Genomic DNA, 16,984 nt, shown 5'->3' on the forward strand with positions numbered 1-16,984 from the left:
TGGCCTCACTGTCTCAGGGACAAGTGCAGAGTAGCCAGCTTGTAAAACAGGTGCCGGTTTCCAGAGGAAATCCTCCGGATACCCCCCTGCCAGTCACCCTTCCCCCAAACAGGTGTTTAATGTGGTGCTGTTGCAGAGGAGAGCTGCTCAGCAATTTTAAATTTGACTCTCATTAGCTGCTTAGATCATGCAAGTTTTCATACTGGTTCTTGACTCATCTATAGCCAAGAGCTATGTTTATTTCAGAAAGTGCTACCTGTTTCTCACCAAGACATCTAGTCCCTTGGGTGCCCAACATCAGACCATACTCGCTCTTTAGACTTCCGTTTTCAATATGCAGTAGCTAAATAGCTTGTTATTATCCCAGTTAATGCAGTTCTGTTGCCGACTCTGCAGAGAGCTAACTTGACAGAGTCAGCAGTGCCTCTCATACCATTTTCCCCCAAGTTGCTCCATGACATTGACTGAGATTTGGATTGGGGTGGAGGGTAATCCATGCGGAGGGCTGGGAAGAGTAGAGGTTGCAGGAAGGGAGAAGCAGTCGTTTTCACATGTACTCCAAGGAGAGAGCATCAAAGCTGCTGGAAAAGGCCGGAGCAATCATCGAGCTCGCAGCAAGCGGGGCAGTCGGGCCCGGGCCAGCAAGGACACCTCCAAGCTGCTGTTGCTGTATGATGAGGACATCCTCGAGCGGGACCCACTCAGGGAGCAGAAGGATTTGGCCTTTGCTCAGGCGTATCTGACCAGGGTAGGCAAATGCTGCTTCCTCTTCCTGCCCGTCCCTCTGAATGAGACTGCTTCTCCTTCAAGGGAGGGCTCTTTGAAATGAAGTCTGCTTTTCAGGCTGTACAACAGCCTTCTTTGCCCCTGCCTTTGCTTTCCTGGAATTACCGAAAGGACTGTGTGAGAGAAGCACAAGAACACAGAGTTCAGTCATAAGCAGATCTATTATTGCTGCCTTAGCATATCACCCTTCTGTTACCCAGAAATTGGGGAATGATAATTCCTCCATCATCACTGAGAGATTGTGGCTTCACTGGGTTGGCTAAGAAGGACCTTTACTGAGCCCTTGGCTTGAGAAGAAAGGCCTTTGTTTTGGTACACTGGCCAGGGAGTGGACCTCAGTGATCTTCAGAGACAGGAACCACCCTGTTCCTGGTAGTGGTCCCTATCTCATTCTTTTGGTAACCAGCTGATTCCTTTATCCCCCCTGCAGAGCAGAGAGGTAACAGTGATAGGGAGTTCCCATGGTGGCTTCAGCGGTAAAGAACCTGACTAGTATCCATGAGGATGTGGGTTCGATCCCTGGCCTCACTCAGTGGGTTAAGGATCCGGTGTTGCCGTGAGCTGTGGTGTAGGTCACAGATGCAGCTTGGATCCCATGTTGCTGTGGCTGTGGTGTAGGCCGGCAGCTGCAGCTCCAGTTCAACCCCTAGCCTGGGAACCTCCATATGCCGTGCGGGTGTGGCCCTAAAAAGACCAAATAAAAACCCCAAAAACCTAAAAAACCAAAACAGTGATAGTCAGGGTTTTTCTTCTAATATTTTACATATTTTACTAATATTCCCAATTTATGTGTTATTTACCCTCAGATGGTAACTTGCTAAAATATACATACCAAGCGCTCCTTATCTGTTTCAAAACGGAACTGAAGTCAGGAAGGAGAGAAAAGCTTACCTGATTTTATGAGTAGGGCTGTGATCCCTGGAAAATGAAGGTTTTTCTTTTGCCCACTGCCAGAAAAGGAACCGCGCCTTGCTCATGGCTCTGTGTCTTCCATCAACAGTTAGATCTTAGACCTGTCAGAGGGTAATTCTAGAGCTCTCTAGCAGTAACTCCTTCTCTTCCTCCCTCTGTACCATTGTTTCTTTTTGTTGTTGTTGTTGGTTTTTTTGTTTGTTTGTTTTTTGGTCTTTTCCAGGGCCGCACCCGCAGCATATGGAGGGTCCCAGGCTAGGGGTCTAATTGGAGCTGTAGCAGCCGGCCTACACCACAGCCGCAGCAATGCCAGATCCGAGCCGTGTCTGCAACCTACACCACAGCTCACGGCAATGCCAGATCCTTAACCCACTGAGCGAGGCCAGAGATTGAACCCGCAACCTCATCGTTCCTAGTCAGATTCGTTAATCACTGAGCCATGACGGGAACTCCCCATTATTTCTTGTTGGAGCCCAGAGGAAGGATATTGATGATTGAAAATCCTCCTATATAGGTCCGAGAAGCCCTGCAACATATCCCCGGCAAGTATGAGGACTTCCTTCAGGTCATCTATGAATTTGAGTCAAGTACTCAGAGGCAGACAGCCGTGGATCTCTACAAGAGCCTGCAAATTCTGCTCCAAGACTGGCCTCAGCTGTTGAAGGACTTTGCTGCTTTCCTGTTGCCTGAGCAAGCTCTGGCCTGTGGATTAGTAAGTAGAAGGGCAAAGATAGCGCACAGGGATTCCTGGGTCAGAGTAAGACTGGGATTGAACACTGTTGATCAGCATTGTTCCAGTCTTCTGGCTGCTTCCAGTTAGATAGCCTTCCCCTCACCCACGGTCACAGGAGCCTCCTCCTTTCCAACTGTGCTCTCTCATTTTCTTTACCTGTAGAATGAGGGGGTTTCCTTGTACTCCTCACTGTTGTGAAATGGGCATTCATTCATTCATTCAGTAAATTTTTTTTTTTTTGTCTTTTTAGGGCCACACCCACAGCATATGGAGGTTCCCTGTTTAGAGGTCGAACACAGAACACAGAATCTGAGCCGAGTCTGCAGCCTACAGCACAGTTCATGGCAGTGCTGGATCCTTAACCCACTGAGCGAGGCCAGGGATTGAACCCGCATCCTCATGGATACTAGTCGGGTTCATTTACTGCTGAGCCATGACGGGAACTCCTCAGCAGATATTTATTGAATGCCTACTATGTGTCAGGCCAAGTTATAGGTACTAGGAATGTAGTAATTATAAAAGACTAAAATCTTTGCCCTCATGGAGCTTACATTCTCATGGGGAAAGTCAGGTGATAAAGAGTAAGATCTATACACTATAAATATATATTGTGAAAATTATAAAAATATATAAACAGTAAAATGTGTATAGTGATAATGTTGCAGTTTTATACATGGTGGTCTGGGAGAATATGTGTCTGAGCATGAGGAATAGCCCAGTAGTTCTGGGTTTCTTGTCATGACAGATAAACACAAGAATTAAGGATATAATGAGATTATTCTGATAGTCTTAAAGCAGTTAAATGATAATGAGATGATTATGCATAATCCTCTCTTCCTGTATCATTATAAGGATCAAATGTGTATATATGGGAAAATTTCTTGCAAACTGTGAAATGTATCTGATCACACAATCCATGACACAGTACACAACCTGAGATATAGAGCTCTGGAATCTTTCATTCAAGAAGATTTGTTAGTTATCTTGGTTTGATAGACCCCAGTGACCCAAGGTGGATAAATGCTTGGGTCTTTTTTGGGTGTGTGTGTCTTTTTGGGGCCGCACCCATGGGATGTGAAAGTTCCCAGGCTCCCATCTACACCACAGCCACAACAATGCCAGATCCGAGCCTCGTCTGTGACCTACACCATAGCTCACGGCAATGCTGAATCCTTAATCCACTGAGCAAGGCCAGGGATCGAACCTGTATCCTCATCAATACTAGTCAGATTCGTTTCCGCTGAGCCACGATGGGAACTCTGATGCTTGGTCTTTAAAAAAAAAAAAACACCTCAGAGTTGTCAACCAGAGCCTTGTCATCCCCCACGCCCCCAGCACATTTTTCTTGGTTCTTATGCTGGGAACCCACATGTCCTGCTCAAACTGTATAGGTGACTCTTTTGCTCTCTTTCCTCTCTGGCAGTTTGAGGAGCAGCAGGCTTTTGAGAAGAGTCGCAAGTTTCTTCGGCAGCTGGAAATTTGCTTTGCAGAGAACCCCTCACACCACCAGAAGATTATCAAGGTCCTCCAGAGCTGTGCAGACTGCTTGCCCCAGGAGATCACTGAGGTGCTCTTAGCTGTTTCGCTTCCTTTCCATCGTTACCTGGGCTTTAGGCCCTTCCCGTCTCCTTGTCCTCTTCCTTCTGAGCAGTGGACTTTCTGGAGGAGATGAAGAAGGCATGGAACGTTCAGGCTTACCTAACACATAAAGCACTGGGATAGGGGATGGTTGCCACCTGAAACCAGAGCCTGACCACTCCTCACGGGCTCAGGAATGCCATCAGTGCCCTGGGAGCAGAGTTCAAGGAAGGAGGTGATGGTGCCAGGCAGTGGGGAGGGGCATGCCTCCTTGCTCCACTTGAGTTAGTGCCTGACCCTAGAGATCAGCAAGGCAGCAATAAGGTGGTATCATTAGAATCAAACCTGTTAATAATACAGGCACACCTTGGAGATACTGCAGGTTCGGTTCCAGACCACCGCAGTAAAGTGAATTATTGCAACAAAGCAAGTCAAGGAACTTTTGGGTTTTCCAGTGCATTTAAAAGTTATGGTTATACTATAATATAGTCTCTTAAGTGTGCAAAAGCATTAATACTTGAAAGAAATGTACACACATTAATTTTAAAATGGTTGCCATCTGTAAATCAACTGTTCTTCAGTTTTTAAAAAGTCTTTATCTAGCTGTAATCTTTTTGCTGCTGAAGGGTCTTGCCTCATTGTTGATGGTGCTGACTGATCAGGGTAGTGGTTGCTAAAGGTTGGGGTGGTTGTGGCAGTTTTTTAAAATAAAACAACAATGGAGTTTGCCCCATTGATTGGCTCTCCCTTCACACGTGGTATCTCTATAGCATGCAGTGTTGTTTGATAGCACTTAATGATAGAACTTTCAAAATTGGAGTTAGTCCCTACAAATCCCTACTGCTGCTTTAGCAACTAAGCTTAGGTAATATTCTAAATCCTTTGATGCCATTTCAACAATCTTCACAGTGTCTTCGCCAGGAATAGATGCCATCTCAAGAAACCACTTTCTTTGTTCATCTGTAAGAAGTAACTCCTTTTCCATTTAAGTTTTGTCATGGAATTGCAGCAATTGAACCCCAGCTTCAGGCTCCCCTTTTAATTCTTATTCTTTTGCTTGTTTTTTCTGTCTGGAGCAGTAAACTTTTTCCCTATCAGCATTAAGGCCCTCTCTCTCTCTTTCTCTCTTTTTCTTTTTTTTTTTTTTTTTTTTTTTTGCTTTATAGGGCAACACTTTCAGCATATGGAAGTTCCCAGGTCAGGGGTCGAGTCAGAGCTACAGCTGCTGGCCACAGCCAAGCATCACGGGATCCGAGCCGCATTTGTGATCTACACCCCAGCTGGTAGCAACATCGGATCCCTGACCCACTGAGCGAGGCCAGGAATCAAACCCACATCCTCATGGATATTAGTTGATTCTGTTGCACTACAGCTTCAAGCTTCAAGGCTCTTTTGCTTTTTTTATTATTCATGTGTTTGCTGGAATAGGCCTCCCCTTTTATTTCTCCAGTGACATATTTATAGTTGAATATAAATTAAAGGTCTGTTTGCATATCAAAGCCAGGTCCTTTAGATGGTTCAGTCAAAGAGGTAAGACCCTCAGCTGGCTCACAAGAGAAGTGTCCACTCCTTGGCCCAGGTTTGGGGATTTTTGCCAGCCTTGAGTTCATCAGTAATTTGTTCAGTGTCCTTAGGTGTCATATCCTCATAGTAGCTGTCATTTATTTGAACCATTGGTCTGTTTACACAGGCCCCTAAATATTCCACTTCTATAAGAATGAAAAGCTTTGTCAGGTATAGTCTCTCCCACCTTTATTCCAAGCCTTTTCTGAATGGCCTTCGAGATGCCGTCAGGGTTTTGGAACCCAGTAGGCATAGTGCTGCAGGCTTGAGTATACTTTCCAACTTGCTTTCGATTATACATTGTATGAAAAGTTGCTACTTCATATACTCTCATTGGAGATACTTGTAAAACTTCTCCCACCTTGTTCATAGCAGAGATGGGCAGCCATCCATTGTCTTTGGGTTAAATCCAAGACTGGAAGCACAGCGGCTGCTTTATGCCCTTCTGGGTAGTTTTTAACAATTGCCTCTATCCTCTTACAGTTTGAAATCAAATGGAGTATTTGGGTTATTCTCAGAAGCATCTCCTGATAATATTAATGTTTAATGTTAATGTTTTTATGTATGGTGAACACAGAACTGAATCCCTTAATATGTTACCTCTCAGAGTTCACAAATGAGACTCCTCCAGCTCCATTCTGCACAGCTGTCTTATGCAAATTCCTTACATGTTTTCCCCACTGGGCGGTAAGGCCCTCCGCCCAGGCTTGGAGCACCGTGGAGAGGACTGGCGTAGCCCTTTTAACTTCCTTCAGGAACTTTTCCTTTGCATTCACAACGTGGCCAAGTGCATAGCACAGGAGGCCTACTTTTTGGCTTGTCTCGGCTTTCAACATGCCTTCCCCACTAAGCCTCATCATTTCTAGCTTTTGATTTAAAATGACAGATGTGTGACGCTTCTTTTCACTGAAACACTTAGAGGCTATTGTAGGGTTATTAAATGGCCTAATTTCAATATTGTATGTCTCACGAAATAACAAGGCCCAAGGAGAGGGAGAAGGATGGGGGAACAGTCTTGGCAGTGGAGCAGTCTGAACACACACAGAATTTAGCAGTTAAGGAGTTCCCGTCGTGGTGCAGTGGTTAACGAATCCGACTAGGAACCATGAGGTTGCGGGTTCGGTCCCTGCCCTTGCTCAGTGGGTTAACGATCCGGCGTTGCCGTGAGCTGTGGTGTAGGTTGCAGACGTGGCTCGGATCCCGCGTTGCTGTGGCTCTGGCGTAGGCCGGTGGCTACAGCTCTGATTCGACCCCTAACCTGGGAACCTCCATATGCCGTGGGAGCGGCCCAAGAAATAGCAACAACAACAACAACAACAACAACAACAAAAAAGACAAAAAGACAAAAAAAAAAAAAAAAAAAAAAAAGAATTTAGCAGTTAAGTTCACGGTATCATATGGGTGAGGTTCCTGGTGCTCCAAAACAATTACAGTAGTGACATCAAAGATCACTGATCACAGATCACCACAAGAAATATAATAATAGGGAGTTCCTCTCGTGGCTCAGTGGAAACGAGTCTGATTAGCATCCATGAGGACACAGGTTTGATCCCTGGCTTTGCTTAGTGGGTTAAGGATCCAGCGTTGCCATGAGCTGTGGTGTAGGTCGCAGACAAGGCTCAGATCCTGTATTGCTATTGCTGTGGTGTAGGCCAGCAGCTGTGGCTCCGATTGGACCCCTAGACTGGGAACCTCCATATGCTGCCGGTGTGGTCCTAAAAAAGACAATAAAATAAAATAAACAAGTTTGAAATATTTGTGAGAATTACCAAAATGTGACACAGAGACATGAAGTGAGCAAATGCTGTTGGAAAAATGGTGCTGATGGATTTGCTCGATGCAAGGTTGTGTGAACCTTCAGTTTGGAAAAAAACATTGTATCTGTGAGGTGCACTAAATCAAAGTTTACTAAAGTGAGGTATGCCTGTACCCCTCCTGTGTAGGCAAGCAAGAGGGAGGGAAAGTTAAAGAATTCTTAGTTATCAAAGAGAGGCCTCTGGAGTTCCCATCTTGGCTTAGCAGAAATGAATCTGAGTAATATCCATGAGGACGAAGCTTTGATCCTTGGCTTGCTCTGTGGGTTAGGGATCTGGCGTTGCCGTGAGCTGTGGTGTAGGTTGCAGATGCAGCTCGAATCTGGCATTGCTGTGGCTGTGGTGTAGGCCAGCACCTCAGCTCTGATTCAACCCCTAGCCTGGGAACCTCCATATGCTGTGGCTGTGGCCCTAAAAAGACCAAAAAAAAAAAAAGAAGAAGCTTCTGTGTGTGTCCCAGCTAACCTGGAGTAACACTCAGAAGTATATGGGACTGATTTGGATTGGCAGCCTGGAAAGGCCCTGAAGACTTCATCTTTCCCTCTCCAACTCTCCCCAGCTCAAGACACAGATGTGGCAGCTCCTCAAGGGCCATGACCACCTACAGGATGAGTTTTCCATCTTCTTTGACCATCTGCGCCCAGCAGCTAGCCGGATGGGTGATTTCGAAGAGATCAATTGGACTGAGGAGAAGGAGTATGAGGTACAGGCCCTGAGGCTGTAGCAGGGTTGTGAAGGGGACGGGCCATGTGTAGGAGGGCTGTCTGCCCAGAGTCTATGTTGAGTGGCACCAATTCCTCCCTAGTTTGATGGCTTTGAAGAAGTGGCCCTGCCTGATGTGGAAGAGGAAGAGGAACCTCCCAAGATTCCCACAGCCTCCAAGAACAAAAGAAGAAAAGAGATCGGGGTCCAAAATCATGATAAGGTACACCAGGTTGTTGGGGATTTTATCCAGTTTTCAGGAATCGGGCCTTGAGTTTTCTGGCCAAATGGTTCTCTGGCTCAGTGTGGTGCAGTGCCTCTGTGGTCTGAGGCAGTCATGGAGCAGGAACCAAAGGTCAGACTGCTGGGGACACTCAGAGTTCATGGGAAGAGCCGTGCAGCTGCTGAAGAGGCCCCAGACATGACTGCCTCACTGGGAGGATCTGTTTCTCTCCAGCTCAGAGCTGTTCCTTTCCCTTGGGTCTTCGTCCTTTCTGTTGATGCCAAAAAATAGAACCAGGAGTCCCTCATTTTAATCATAATGACAACATCTGATTCCTAGCTCTATTACAAAGTTATCATGTATATTCCCTCATTTAATTCTCCCAATAATCCTATGAAAAGATTGCTCCTGTTTGCATTTTACAGAAGAGGAAACTGAAGTGCAGAGAGCGGCCATTGCCAGGGTCTCATATTTAATAAGGAGCAGTGCTGGCATCTGAGCCAGGTTGTCTGGCCCCAGAATCTGCTCGTACTCACTGTTCTCTGTTGCTCTTCAAGAAGTAGTCTTTTCAATCCCTGTCCCTTTTCTATATGTCTTGTACTCTTTCTTGGGGAAAACTGCTTCTTAGTTAACTAAGTAATCTTGGGCAGTTAATTTAATCTCTCTTTGTTGCAGTTTCTTCATTGTCAATGGGGATAATAATGGTACTTATGTCTTGGGTTTATTGAACAGAGAGTATCATTGAGTGAGCCTTCCATATATACAAAGCCCTCTCTCAAGGGGATTGGAAGAGAGGGGAGAGCTCCAGGCACAGGGAGACAGAAACACAGACAGACGAGTGAGTAGTTGATTGTATCTCATGACGGAGCTCTCCAGGGATTTTGCTCCAGATTGTATTTCACTTAAATATTTCTTGAAACATCTGGGCAATTGGGATATGTCAGTCTCTGGGTCCTTTAAGGATTGTTTCAGGGATTCATAATAGGCTTTAATTGAGTTTGGGCGTTCATTTCCCCAGGCAACATGGAGAGATGGTGTGTAATAAAACAGAAAGAAAGCGGGGGGAAGGGGTAGGGGCGGGCTTGTGCAGATGGCTCACAACTTAGCTTCCTCTCTCCGTACCAAAAATGCTTGGCAGCTAACCAAGCCCAGGTATCTCCTAGGAGGCTGAGTGGCCAGATGGGGCCAAGGACTGTGCCTGCTCCTGCCATGACGGAGGCCCTGATTCCAAGCTGAAGAAGAGCAAAAGGAGAAGTTGCAGCCACTGCAACAGCAAGGTGAGGAGGGAACTGGCACGGAGGGGGATCCGCTGCCCAGGGCAGCCTCCGGGTTGCCTTGCTGTTTGAGGTCTTGTTTGCTACCACCGATGTGCACCTCATTGAATTCCTAAAAAGATTACACGTGGATAAATCATGAGCAGAATGCACACACATGTAGATGCAAAATAGAATATTCATTTTGTAGAATCTTTGTGTAGATGCAAAATAAATAGAATATTTCAAACATATATAATGGATTTTGCTTTTTAAAGAGAATCTTAGAGGTAAAGCTTGTGAAATTGGGAAAAAATGTCAACCAGTTCATCTGTTTCCCTGTGTGAGGAAAACAGACTAAAGGTGATACTGGTTCTCTAGAACATGATTGGTTGGCAGTAAAAATAAAGTCTTCAGTTGGAGGAGGCATGGTAGAATCCAGCACTTTGTTTGGGGCCATTTAAAGTCTTTGGAGCCGGCAACCTGTTGGTTGACCGGCTGAGCATCATGGCAGAGCTGCTCTCCTTGGTCGGTCCCTAAGACAAAAGAGGTCAGGAGACCCTTGACCCAGAAGGCCATCCCTGCAGGTCTGCGACAGCAAATCCTACAAGAGCAAGGAGCCCCATGAGTCGGTGGGCAACAGCCCCCACCGAGAGGCCAGTCCCATGCCTGGTGCTAAAGAAGCTGGGCAGGGCAAGGACGCGATGGAGGAGGAAGCCCCAGAGGAGCGAGAAAGCATTGAGGCGTCCCAGAGCAGGACTGGCAGGAGTACCAGAAGGGGAGAGATGCCTGTTCCAGGTGAGTGATTCGATTGACAACCCAGCCTTTCTCCCTTTATTTCTGTCTCATTCTCACATACTAAAAGCAAGAACATCTGTGAGCCTGGATAAACCGTGGTCTTTTCAGGGATGGACTCCCACCTCTTTTACTGATAAGCCAATAGGAAACCCTTCTCCTGTTCAGCCCTAATTTTCTCTCCTGAGACCTCAAGAGCACTACCAGTCCGCGTGATTCAGCATTTTCTTCTGCATTCCCATTCACCAGCCCCTCCCCTGTATCTCCAGATCCTCTGTGATCTGCGTTGCTCTGTGTTCAAAGACTCAGCCATGCTCAGCTTTGGGAGTTGGACTCTACCTTTCCATAAGCGACTCTGGCCCCACCCTCACCTTACTCGCCTACATTAGAACTTGGTCACAGTAGCTCTGCCAGAGTGACCCTGTGGTAACTCGGTGCATCGTGACCCTCTTCCATACCCTTAGATCCTTATTTTCCTCCTAAACAGGATTGGCAGTAGGGAGCGCTTTGCTGTCCCCTCAAGAAGTGACTTTTACAGACCAGCTCCTCCTGGATGGCCCACCGCCCTGCTCACCAGAGACCCCCCAGCTTCCCTCCACCACGGACACTGTGCTGTATGCTGCCGGGAGTGACCAGGCTGGGCCCGAAGCTCTCTCCTGCCCTAAGGCAGCCTCCAGGCCTCAGATTGAGGAGGAGGGCCCTGCGGCAGGGGGAGAGTCAGAAGCTCCCCTGCTGGTCTGGGATGCTTCGGAGACAGAGAAATTGCCTGGAACTGTTGAACCCCCTGCTTCCTTCCCGAGTCCTGACTCCTCAAGGACCGGAGACTTAGGGAGAAGACAGGTGTCTGGGAAACCAGATACTCCAGAGAGCTGGCTGCCTTCCAGCAGAGCTGGGACGACGACGACAGCAGACAGGGTGTCCCCTGTCCACGAGTCGTCATCATCAGGGATTGACACCTCAGACACTTCTCCCAAAGCCCCCAGAGGGGGTTTGGCTAAAGATAGTGGAGTACAGGGCAAGGGTCCAGCAGGGGAGCCGCAGCCAAAGGCCACAGAAGCTACAGTATGTGCCAACAACAGCAAGGTCAGCTCCACTGGGGAAAAGGTTGTCCTGTGGACAAGGTAGGTGGGGACGGGTGATATGTGTGTTTGGAGGCGCATGGAAGTTGCTCATGTCACTGATCTAAATGAGTCACCATATGTGGATTACAGGGAAGCTGACCGCGTGATTCTGACCATGTGCCAGGAGCAAGGAGCCCAGCCGCAGACTTTTAGCATCATCTCCCAGCAGCTGGGAAATAAGACCCCTAGTGAGGTAAGGAGGCGGAGCCTTGCTGGAGCGTCAAGCTCCAGGGGAACCAAGCAGAGGGCCTGGCAAGAAGAGGATAGGTTGCCCAACTAAGAGATGATGGGCGGCTGGAAAGGTCTGCCCTGAGGAAGGTCATGACTTGCCAGGGTGGTCAGTAGTGGCTCCAGGAGAAGAGCAGGGGCATTGCATTGAGGTGGAAGCCCCAGAGACTGCATTCTCAGTTTGTTTTTAGAAAGAATGTGACTTTGTGTAGCCTCTTGATCTGAGTCTCCTTATCTATAAGGAGGACACAGTCCTCACAGCCTTACTCTGTGGCACAAACAAGGTCGTTCAAACTGGTACATAACGCCTAGTAAATGTCAGAATGTTACTAAGAAAGGTGACTGTGGGCCTTCTTGTTTCCTGCTAGGTGTCCCACCGTTTTCGAGAACTCATGCAGCTCTTCCACACAGCCTGCGAGGCCAGCTCCGAGGACGAGGACGATGCAACCAGTACCAGTAACACAGACCAGCTCTCTGACCACGGGGACCTTCTGTCTGAGGAAGAGCTGGATGAGTGAGACCCTGGGAGCGTGACAGTGTCACCTGCACAGGATCGAACCCGACAGGCACCCTGATGGGGGAGAGGGTGGTGGGACTTTGCTTGTACAATCCTTGAGCTCTGGATGCAGAGCTGGAGGAGCTGGGGCCAGAGACAAGGGCGAAGGCAGGCTCGGGGTTGGATGGCTCTGCTCTCCTGGGTGTCTCTTATGAAGACCTTAGAAATCCCCTTTGTAAAGACCATTGAGGGAGAGTGGGACTCAGCAACTTTTCTACCTTTTGTTTTTTTTGGTCTGATGGTACATATTTATTGTTTTGTGACCTGATCACAGTGTTTGTAAACGTAGTGAACGCGTATGTTGGTGTAGCCAGTCCCATCCTGCAGCCGGCAGTTGTTGCAAAGCAGCCCTTTCCTTTCCTTGGGGCTTTAGTCCACGAGGCTGTCACCACCCTGGTAGCACTGGGCCAGGCTGCGTAGCTCCTGCAGCGTCTCCTCTAGGTCATCCTGTTCCACTCCAGCATCCATGAAGCTGGCCCAGCGCCGCAGGTCGAGTTTGGCGAGCTCTTTGGCTAAATCTCCCAGGGTCCGGTTCAAGGATGAAGAGGAGCAGAGGGCCCCAAGCACTGGGATGCTCTCCACTGCTGCGGAGGGAGGACAGTGGGAGCCCCGCGAACGGACTCTTGTTCTACCCCCACTCTGTCGTGCACACAGGGAAGTCTGGGCGTCTGGTAGACTTGACTGTATAGTAAACTCAGTAAATTTTGTGTCCTGTCCCCTTTGTCTCCCAGTACCCCAGAGGAAGACTACTTCTCTCAGGAGCCCTGAAGTGAATAAAAGAGTGTTTAAAGTACCCGGGACTTTTCAAGTACCTTTATCCAGGAAGGGGTATAGGAAAACTCTCCCATGCTTGAAATCTTGGTTTTCTTCACCTCCTACTTACCTGCCCCGGTTGGGGGACCATCCAGAACCAGACCCTGCTGGCTAAGGCTTGAGGAGAAGAGGTAGGGGTAAGGAGGGGCCACCTTGCAGGGAGTCAGCAGCAGATGAGAGGAGCTGTAGGGGCAAGAGAGTAGCAACCGAGTGAGAAAAAGGTCCAGGGTGGTCTGAGGTCTGGGAGGAGAGGAGGAACAGGCGTTATACTGACCTCCTGACTCTAGGCTGCTGCTGCTCTAGGTACTGGGCCAAGACTTCTTCCCCAGTGGCGCACGCATGGAGCGGGGAGGGCAGAGGTGTCCCTGGGGCGAGCTGACTGCCAGAACAAAGCCAAAACTACCTTTAATCTGTGGCAGCATGAATGAGAAACTGAGAATTATACTCTCAGGCCATCGGCTGGATCAGGATGCTTAGTCTTTTTAAGTGGGGCAGAGGGAAGACGGGCAGGGCAGTGCCATTAAAACCTCCAGGGCTATGAGGGAGAAAAGGATGGGAAACAAGTGTGACGGGTCCTCACCTGGTGAGACGTGCTCTCTCTAGACCCCTCAGCACCACCGACTGGGCAAAGCAGCGTGTTCCAGCGGGATCCCCACACGCAGACAGTGGGGTCCATGGGGTGGCCCCTCCAAACTGCATCAGGGTATCCGGAAGGGACTGGCTTGGAACTAAGGGGAAGGGGATGGTGGCTCCTGCTGTCACCACCTAAAGGTAAGGAAGACATCAAGTTATAGAGCTTTTGCTTAGCTTTGATCCAGCTCCTCACAAAGCTTCCTACCTTTTTCCCAGAGAAGTTCAGCATATCAGCCAGATGAACCATGGAAACCGGCGAGGAACGTAGGCGATAGGGGGCAGTGACTGTGTCCAGGGCTGTAGCCAGGATGGCGCCACAGTGGAAGGGCAGAGCAGCCTGTGGAGAGGATACAGAGAAGAGCACTTGGCCTTCTGGGCCTGGAAGAGAGTGCGAAGGCAGAATAGTAATGGCAGAGATGCCTGGGTGCTTTGGGACAAAATGGGTGCATTTGGCCCAAGGCTGGACGAGCATAGGACAGTGTGTTCTAAGAGGCCACGTGAGAGCTGAGTTCAAGCTGAGGCTGCAAGAATAGCGCCAGTTGGGAGTTCCCGCTGTGGCACAGTGGGTTAAGGATATGGCGTTGCTGCAGCTGTGGTATAGGTAATAGCTCCAGCTCAGATTTGATTCCTGGCCCCCCGGAACTTCCCTGTGCCATGAGTGTGGCCAAAAAAAAAAAAAGAATAGAGCCATTAATGGATAAAGGCTGAATTGGCGAGTGTGTGGGGTGTCCTGTTTCTGGCCTTGGTCAGAACAGGAGCATGGAGGTGTGGAGCCTTACATCATACTGCAGGTGAGGGAAGCTGACAGGTGGCTCAGGTCGCAGCCCCAGGCTCCCACCCAAGGACAACGGGCAGACCAGAGAGCTGTGAGCAGACAGGTGCACCAGACCGAAAGCCGTGTTTAAGAGACGGTAGATGTTTTTCTGGGGCTCCTGATGAAAGAAATGAGAGTAGTTTGTTTTAAGCAAACTTCTCGCTGGGCTGTCATCCCCTCATTTCTCCCTTCTCACCCTAACTTTTCCCCAAGTACTACTCACCCCAAGACGGTAGGGACCGGGGAGCAGGCCCCAGGTTATTATCCCCCGCCCTGAATACTCGTCTTGTAGCAACTCTGCGGCCTTGGCACCTACCCCAGAGAAGCCATCGTGCAGGTCACAGAGGACCTGGAAGCCCTGGAGAGAGGTGGATGCTGAAAGATGGCAGGATGAGAGAAGCTTCCACCCCATGCCCACCGTGCCGCGCAGCTACCTGCAGATAGTCACACTCCTCCACATAGAAGTGCAGCCTGTCCTCCAGCGCTTCCAGGTACTTGGGTTCCTTCAGGATACTCTCCCCTTGGCCAAAAGCCTCCAGGCGACCTGTTTCCCTGCCATGCAGTAACACAACCCAGGACTCCTTCCCTTCCATTCCCCGCCAAGATCTCTTGTTTTGGGGGAGGGCAGGGACTATGGCCTCAAGAGCCTTATCCAACATTGGTGGGGATGCAGCTTCTTGCCTCACAGCCTCTGGCCCCCCCCATACCCGTCATGGTTGTACTTCTGAATCATACAGATGCTCCGGGGATGGAGATGGACTCTGAGGAAGTCTGACCAGACTCTGATGCTGCCCTCTGTGGGGATAAGTGGTTTTGGAGCTGTAGTGGTGGTGAATGGTGGGGGGCCTGAAGAAGAAGAAGAAAAAATGTACCTTTCTCCATGGTCCTGCTTTTCCCACTTCCCCATTCTGCAGGGTCTTGAGAAGTCTCACCTTTGCCATTGGGAATGGGCTTGACCCTCCAGATACCATCACTACTCAGCACTCCCTGGGAGGGATGAGAAAATCTACATTTAGTTTCAGGCAGAAGTTGACTTATCCCCCGTCACTTTGCTGGTCACAACATAAGCCTCCTTTCTGTTCACATAGTCATAGTCCTTTAGGAGAAAAAAGGACTTTTTCCCAAAATACCATTTTAGGGCATTTTAAGATGACTAAAATTCTCTCTCTTTTTTTTTTTTTTCCTGTCCCAGTGGAGGCACTGTGGTTGTAGCACTGGGTTTAAACGTTGAGGACAGAGGTCCTTACCTCTGCACCCAGCAGGTCCTGGAGATAAGGGTTCTTGGGATAGAGTTCCTCTTTGTGTGTGGTGAGCTTTCCCTGCCTGAAAGAAATTGAAGATTGGTCAAAGTGACAGTGTCCCTGAGTTCTCCAGGTCCTCTCAGAATATCACAAATGTCACAAATACCATGCTATTGCAGCATCTAGCTGTTTGTCTCTGTAGAGTCCACCTTCTTGTTTTAGGGAGCTCAGACTACCTGCACAAAAATAACAGGCAATGTTAGGTAAAGCCGAGTCCCTCCCATCCTTCAGCTAGTCTGGTCACCTGACAACCTGCTGTCACCATCACTCCAGCACTTGGCTCTTTCAAGCTTTCTTGAATATACATGTGTTGAAATTTTTTTTTTTTTTTTTTTTTTTTGCCTTGGAGAACCTAGATTCCGTCCTTCTCTTCCCAGCTTAGTTGTTAGCGGTGGGACCTGGGCAAAGACCACATCCAGCGATCCTGCGGGAGTGCCGCTATGTCCAGAGGCATAGTAGCCCATCCCAGAGATGGCTCTTGAACAGAAAAGGGTTTTGCGTTCTTTCGCCCCCTCGGTGTTGGCATACTGTGGTTATCTCTCCCTATGGCTCCTTATCTCTGGTCCTTGAGTCTAGTAGAGTCGGGGTCGAGGATCTTGAAGTCAACGAAGGGTGGAGACTCCGCACGTGAAGGGAAACATTGGGAACTGCCCGACCTCGGCCACAGCCTCACCCTTCAGATCCATGAGGATGAGTCTCGGCGTGTAGGTCTCTTGGCCGTGTAACGTCCGGCCGGTACGGTACAGGACATCAGGACACAGCTCTCCTGGCGGCTCCTTAGCATCGGTCGGCCTGCACAGCGCAGCATCCTGCGGAGACACAGAGGAAAGACTGGACTCAGGGATGGCGAGAGGAACAGGCCAGAAGGATGGGCTAGAAACCCCGAAAGGCTCAGCTGAACAGCCTCCCAGAGACCTCACCTGCTGATTCCACCAGTGCGCTCCCACGAAACCCGCAAAATGTCCCAACTGCAAAGTGAGCACCTCCCGGGCCCCGCCCGCCATGCCGCGCGGCTCCACACGGCAGCAGGGCAGCTGCCGGCCCACTCGCTGCTCCTAGCCGATTGGCTCGGCCGGCTTGTGGGCGGGGGCCTTATTCCTGGCTCCCTATTGGTCCAAAAGCACATCTTTTCCCATGGGCTAAATGATTCGTTGGGCTT

General features: G+C 49.1%; 2 protein-coding genes and 1 pseudogene across 16 annotated transcripts in view; 1 reads left to right on the forward strand and 2 right to left on the reverse strand.

Annotated features, from left to right (window-relative positions):
• GON4L (gon-4 like) overlaps nucleotides 1–13,057 on the forward strand; it is an 84,089-nt gene extending 71,032 nt beyond the window's left edge. For 10 of the 14 annotated variants that reach the window (XM_021089700.2, XM_085022742.1, XM_021089703.2 and 7 more), the window contains 10 exons: nucleotides 564–748; nucleotides 2,213–2,410; nucleotides 3,855–3,998; nucleotides 7,946–8,089; nucleotides 8,192–8,311; nucleotides 9,475–9,588; nucleotides 10,152–10,362; nucleotides 10,847–11,480; nucleotides 11,571–11,673; nucleotides 12,077–13,057. In XM_021089700.2, coding sequence (XP_020945359.2) covers nucleotides 564–748; nucleotides 2,213–2,410; nucleotides 3,855–3,998; nucleotides 7,946–8,089; nucleotides 8,192–8,311; nucleotides 9,475–9,588; nucleotides 10,152–10,362; nucleotides 10,847–11,480; nucleotides 11,571–11,673; nucleotides 12,077–12,226 — 2,003 coding nt within the window. In that variant the 3' untranslated portion in view covers nucleotides 12,227–13,057. Of the gene's footprint in view, nucleotides 1–563; nucleotides 749–2,212; nucleotides 2,411–3,854; nucleotides 3,999–7,945; nucleotides 8,090–8,191; nucleotides 8,312–9,449; nucleotides 9,589–10,151; nucleotides 10,363–10,846; nucleotides 11,481–11,570; nucleotides 11,674–12,076 lie in introns of all 14 variants that reach the window. The other 4 variants (XR_014844077.1, XR_014844075.1, XR_014844076.1 and 1 more) reach the window with 1 other exon arrangement.
• Nucleotides 5,485–7,921, reverse strand: LOC102164029 (NADH dehydrogenase [ubiquinone] flavoprotein 2, mitochondrial pseudogene; annotated as a pseudogene).
• Nucleotides 12,484–16,841, reverse strand: MSTO1 (misato mitochondrial distribution and morphology regulator 1). 2 transcript variants are annotated; one of them, XM_005663292.4, is made up of 14 exons: nucleotides 16,746–16,841; nucleotides 16,499–16,634; nucleotides 15,932–16,001; nucleotides 15,772–15,847; nucleotides 15,457–15,511; nucleotides 15,232–15,370; nucleotides 14,959–15,076; nucleotides 14,748–14,882; nucleotides 14,490–14,642; nucleotides 13,916–14,047; nucleotides 13,658–13,842; nucleotides 13,352–13,456; nucleotides 13,148–13,260; nucleotides 12,484–12,848 (listed from the first exon to the last, which is right to left on the reverse strand). In XM_005663292.4, exons 1-14 carry the CDS (start codon nucleotides 16,827–16,829, stop codon nucleotides 12,634–12,636), a joined length of 1,716 nt encoding a protein of 571 aa, XP_005663349.1. In that variant the 5' UTR covers nucleotides 16,830–16,841; the 3' UTR covers nucleotides 12,484–12,633.
• Between the last annotated feature and the right edge of the window lie 143 nt (nucleotides 16,842–16,984).

This window comes from Sus scrofa, chromosome 4, assembly GCF_054392235.1.
Source record: "Sus scrofa isolate SSC_HxYL_T2T_F1_AM1 chromosome 4, Sscrofa_HxYL_maternal_Yorkshire_Landrace_v2.0, whole genome shotgun sequence".
Classification (NCBI taxonomy): domain Eukaryota; kingdom Metazoa; phylum Chordata; class Mammalia; order Artiodactyla; family Suidae; genus Sus; species Sus scrofa.

Coding starts and splice junctions, on each gene's coding strand:
- MSTO1 (XM_005663292.4), bottom strand. CDS start 16,829: ATGGCGGGCGGGGCCCGGGAGGTGCTCACTTTGCAGTTGGGACATTTT. Junction 15,371..15,456: donor GCCCATTCCCAATGGCAAAG/GTGAGACTTCTC, acceptor CTTCTTCTTCAG/GCCCCCCACCATTCACCACC. Junction 14,048..14,489: donor TCCCTCACCTGCAGTATGAT/GTAAGGCTCCAC, acceptor TCCTCTCCACAG/GCTGCTCTGCCCTTCCACTG.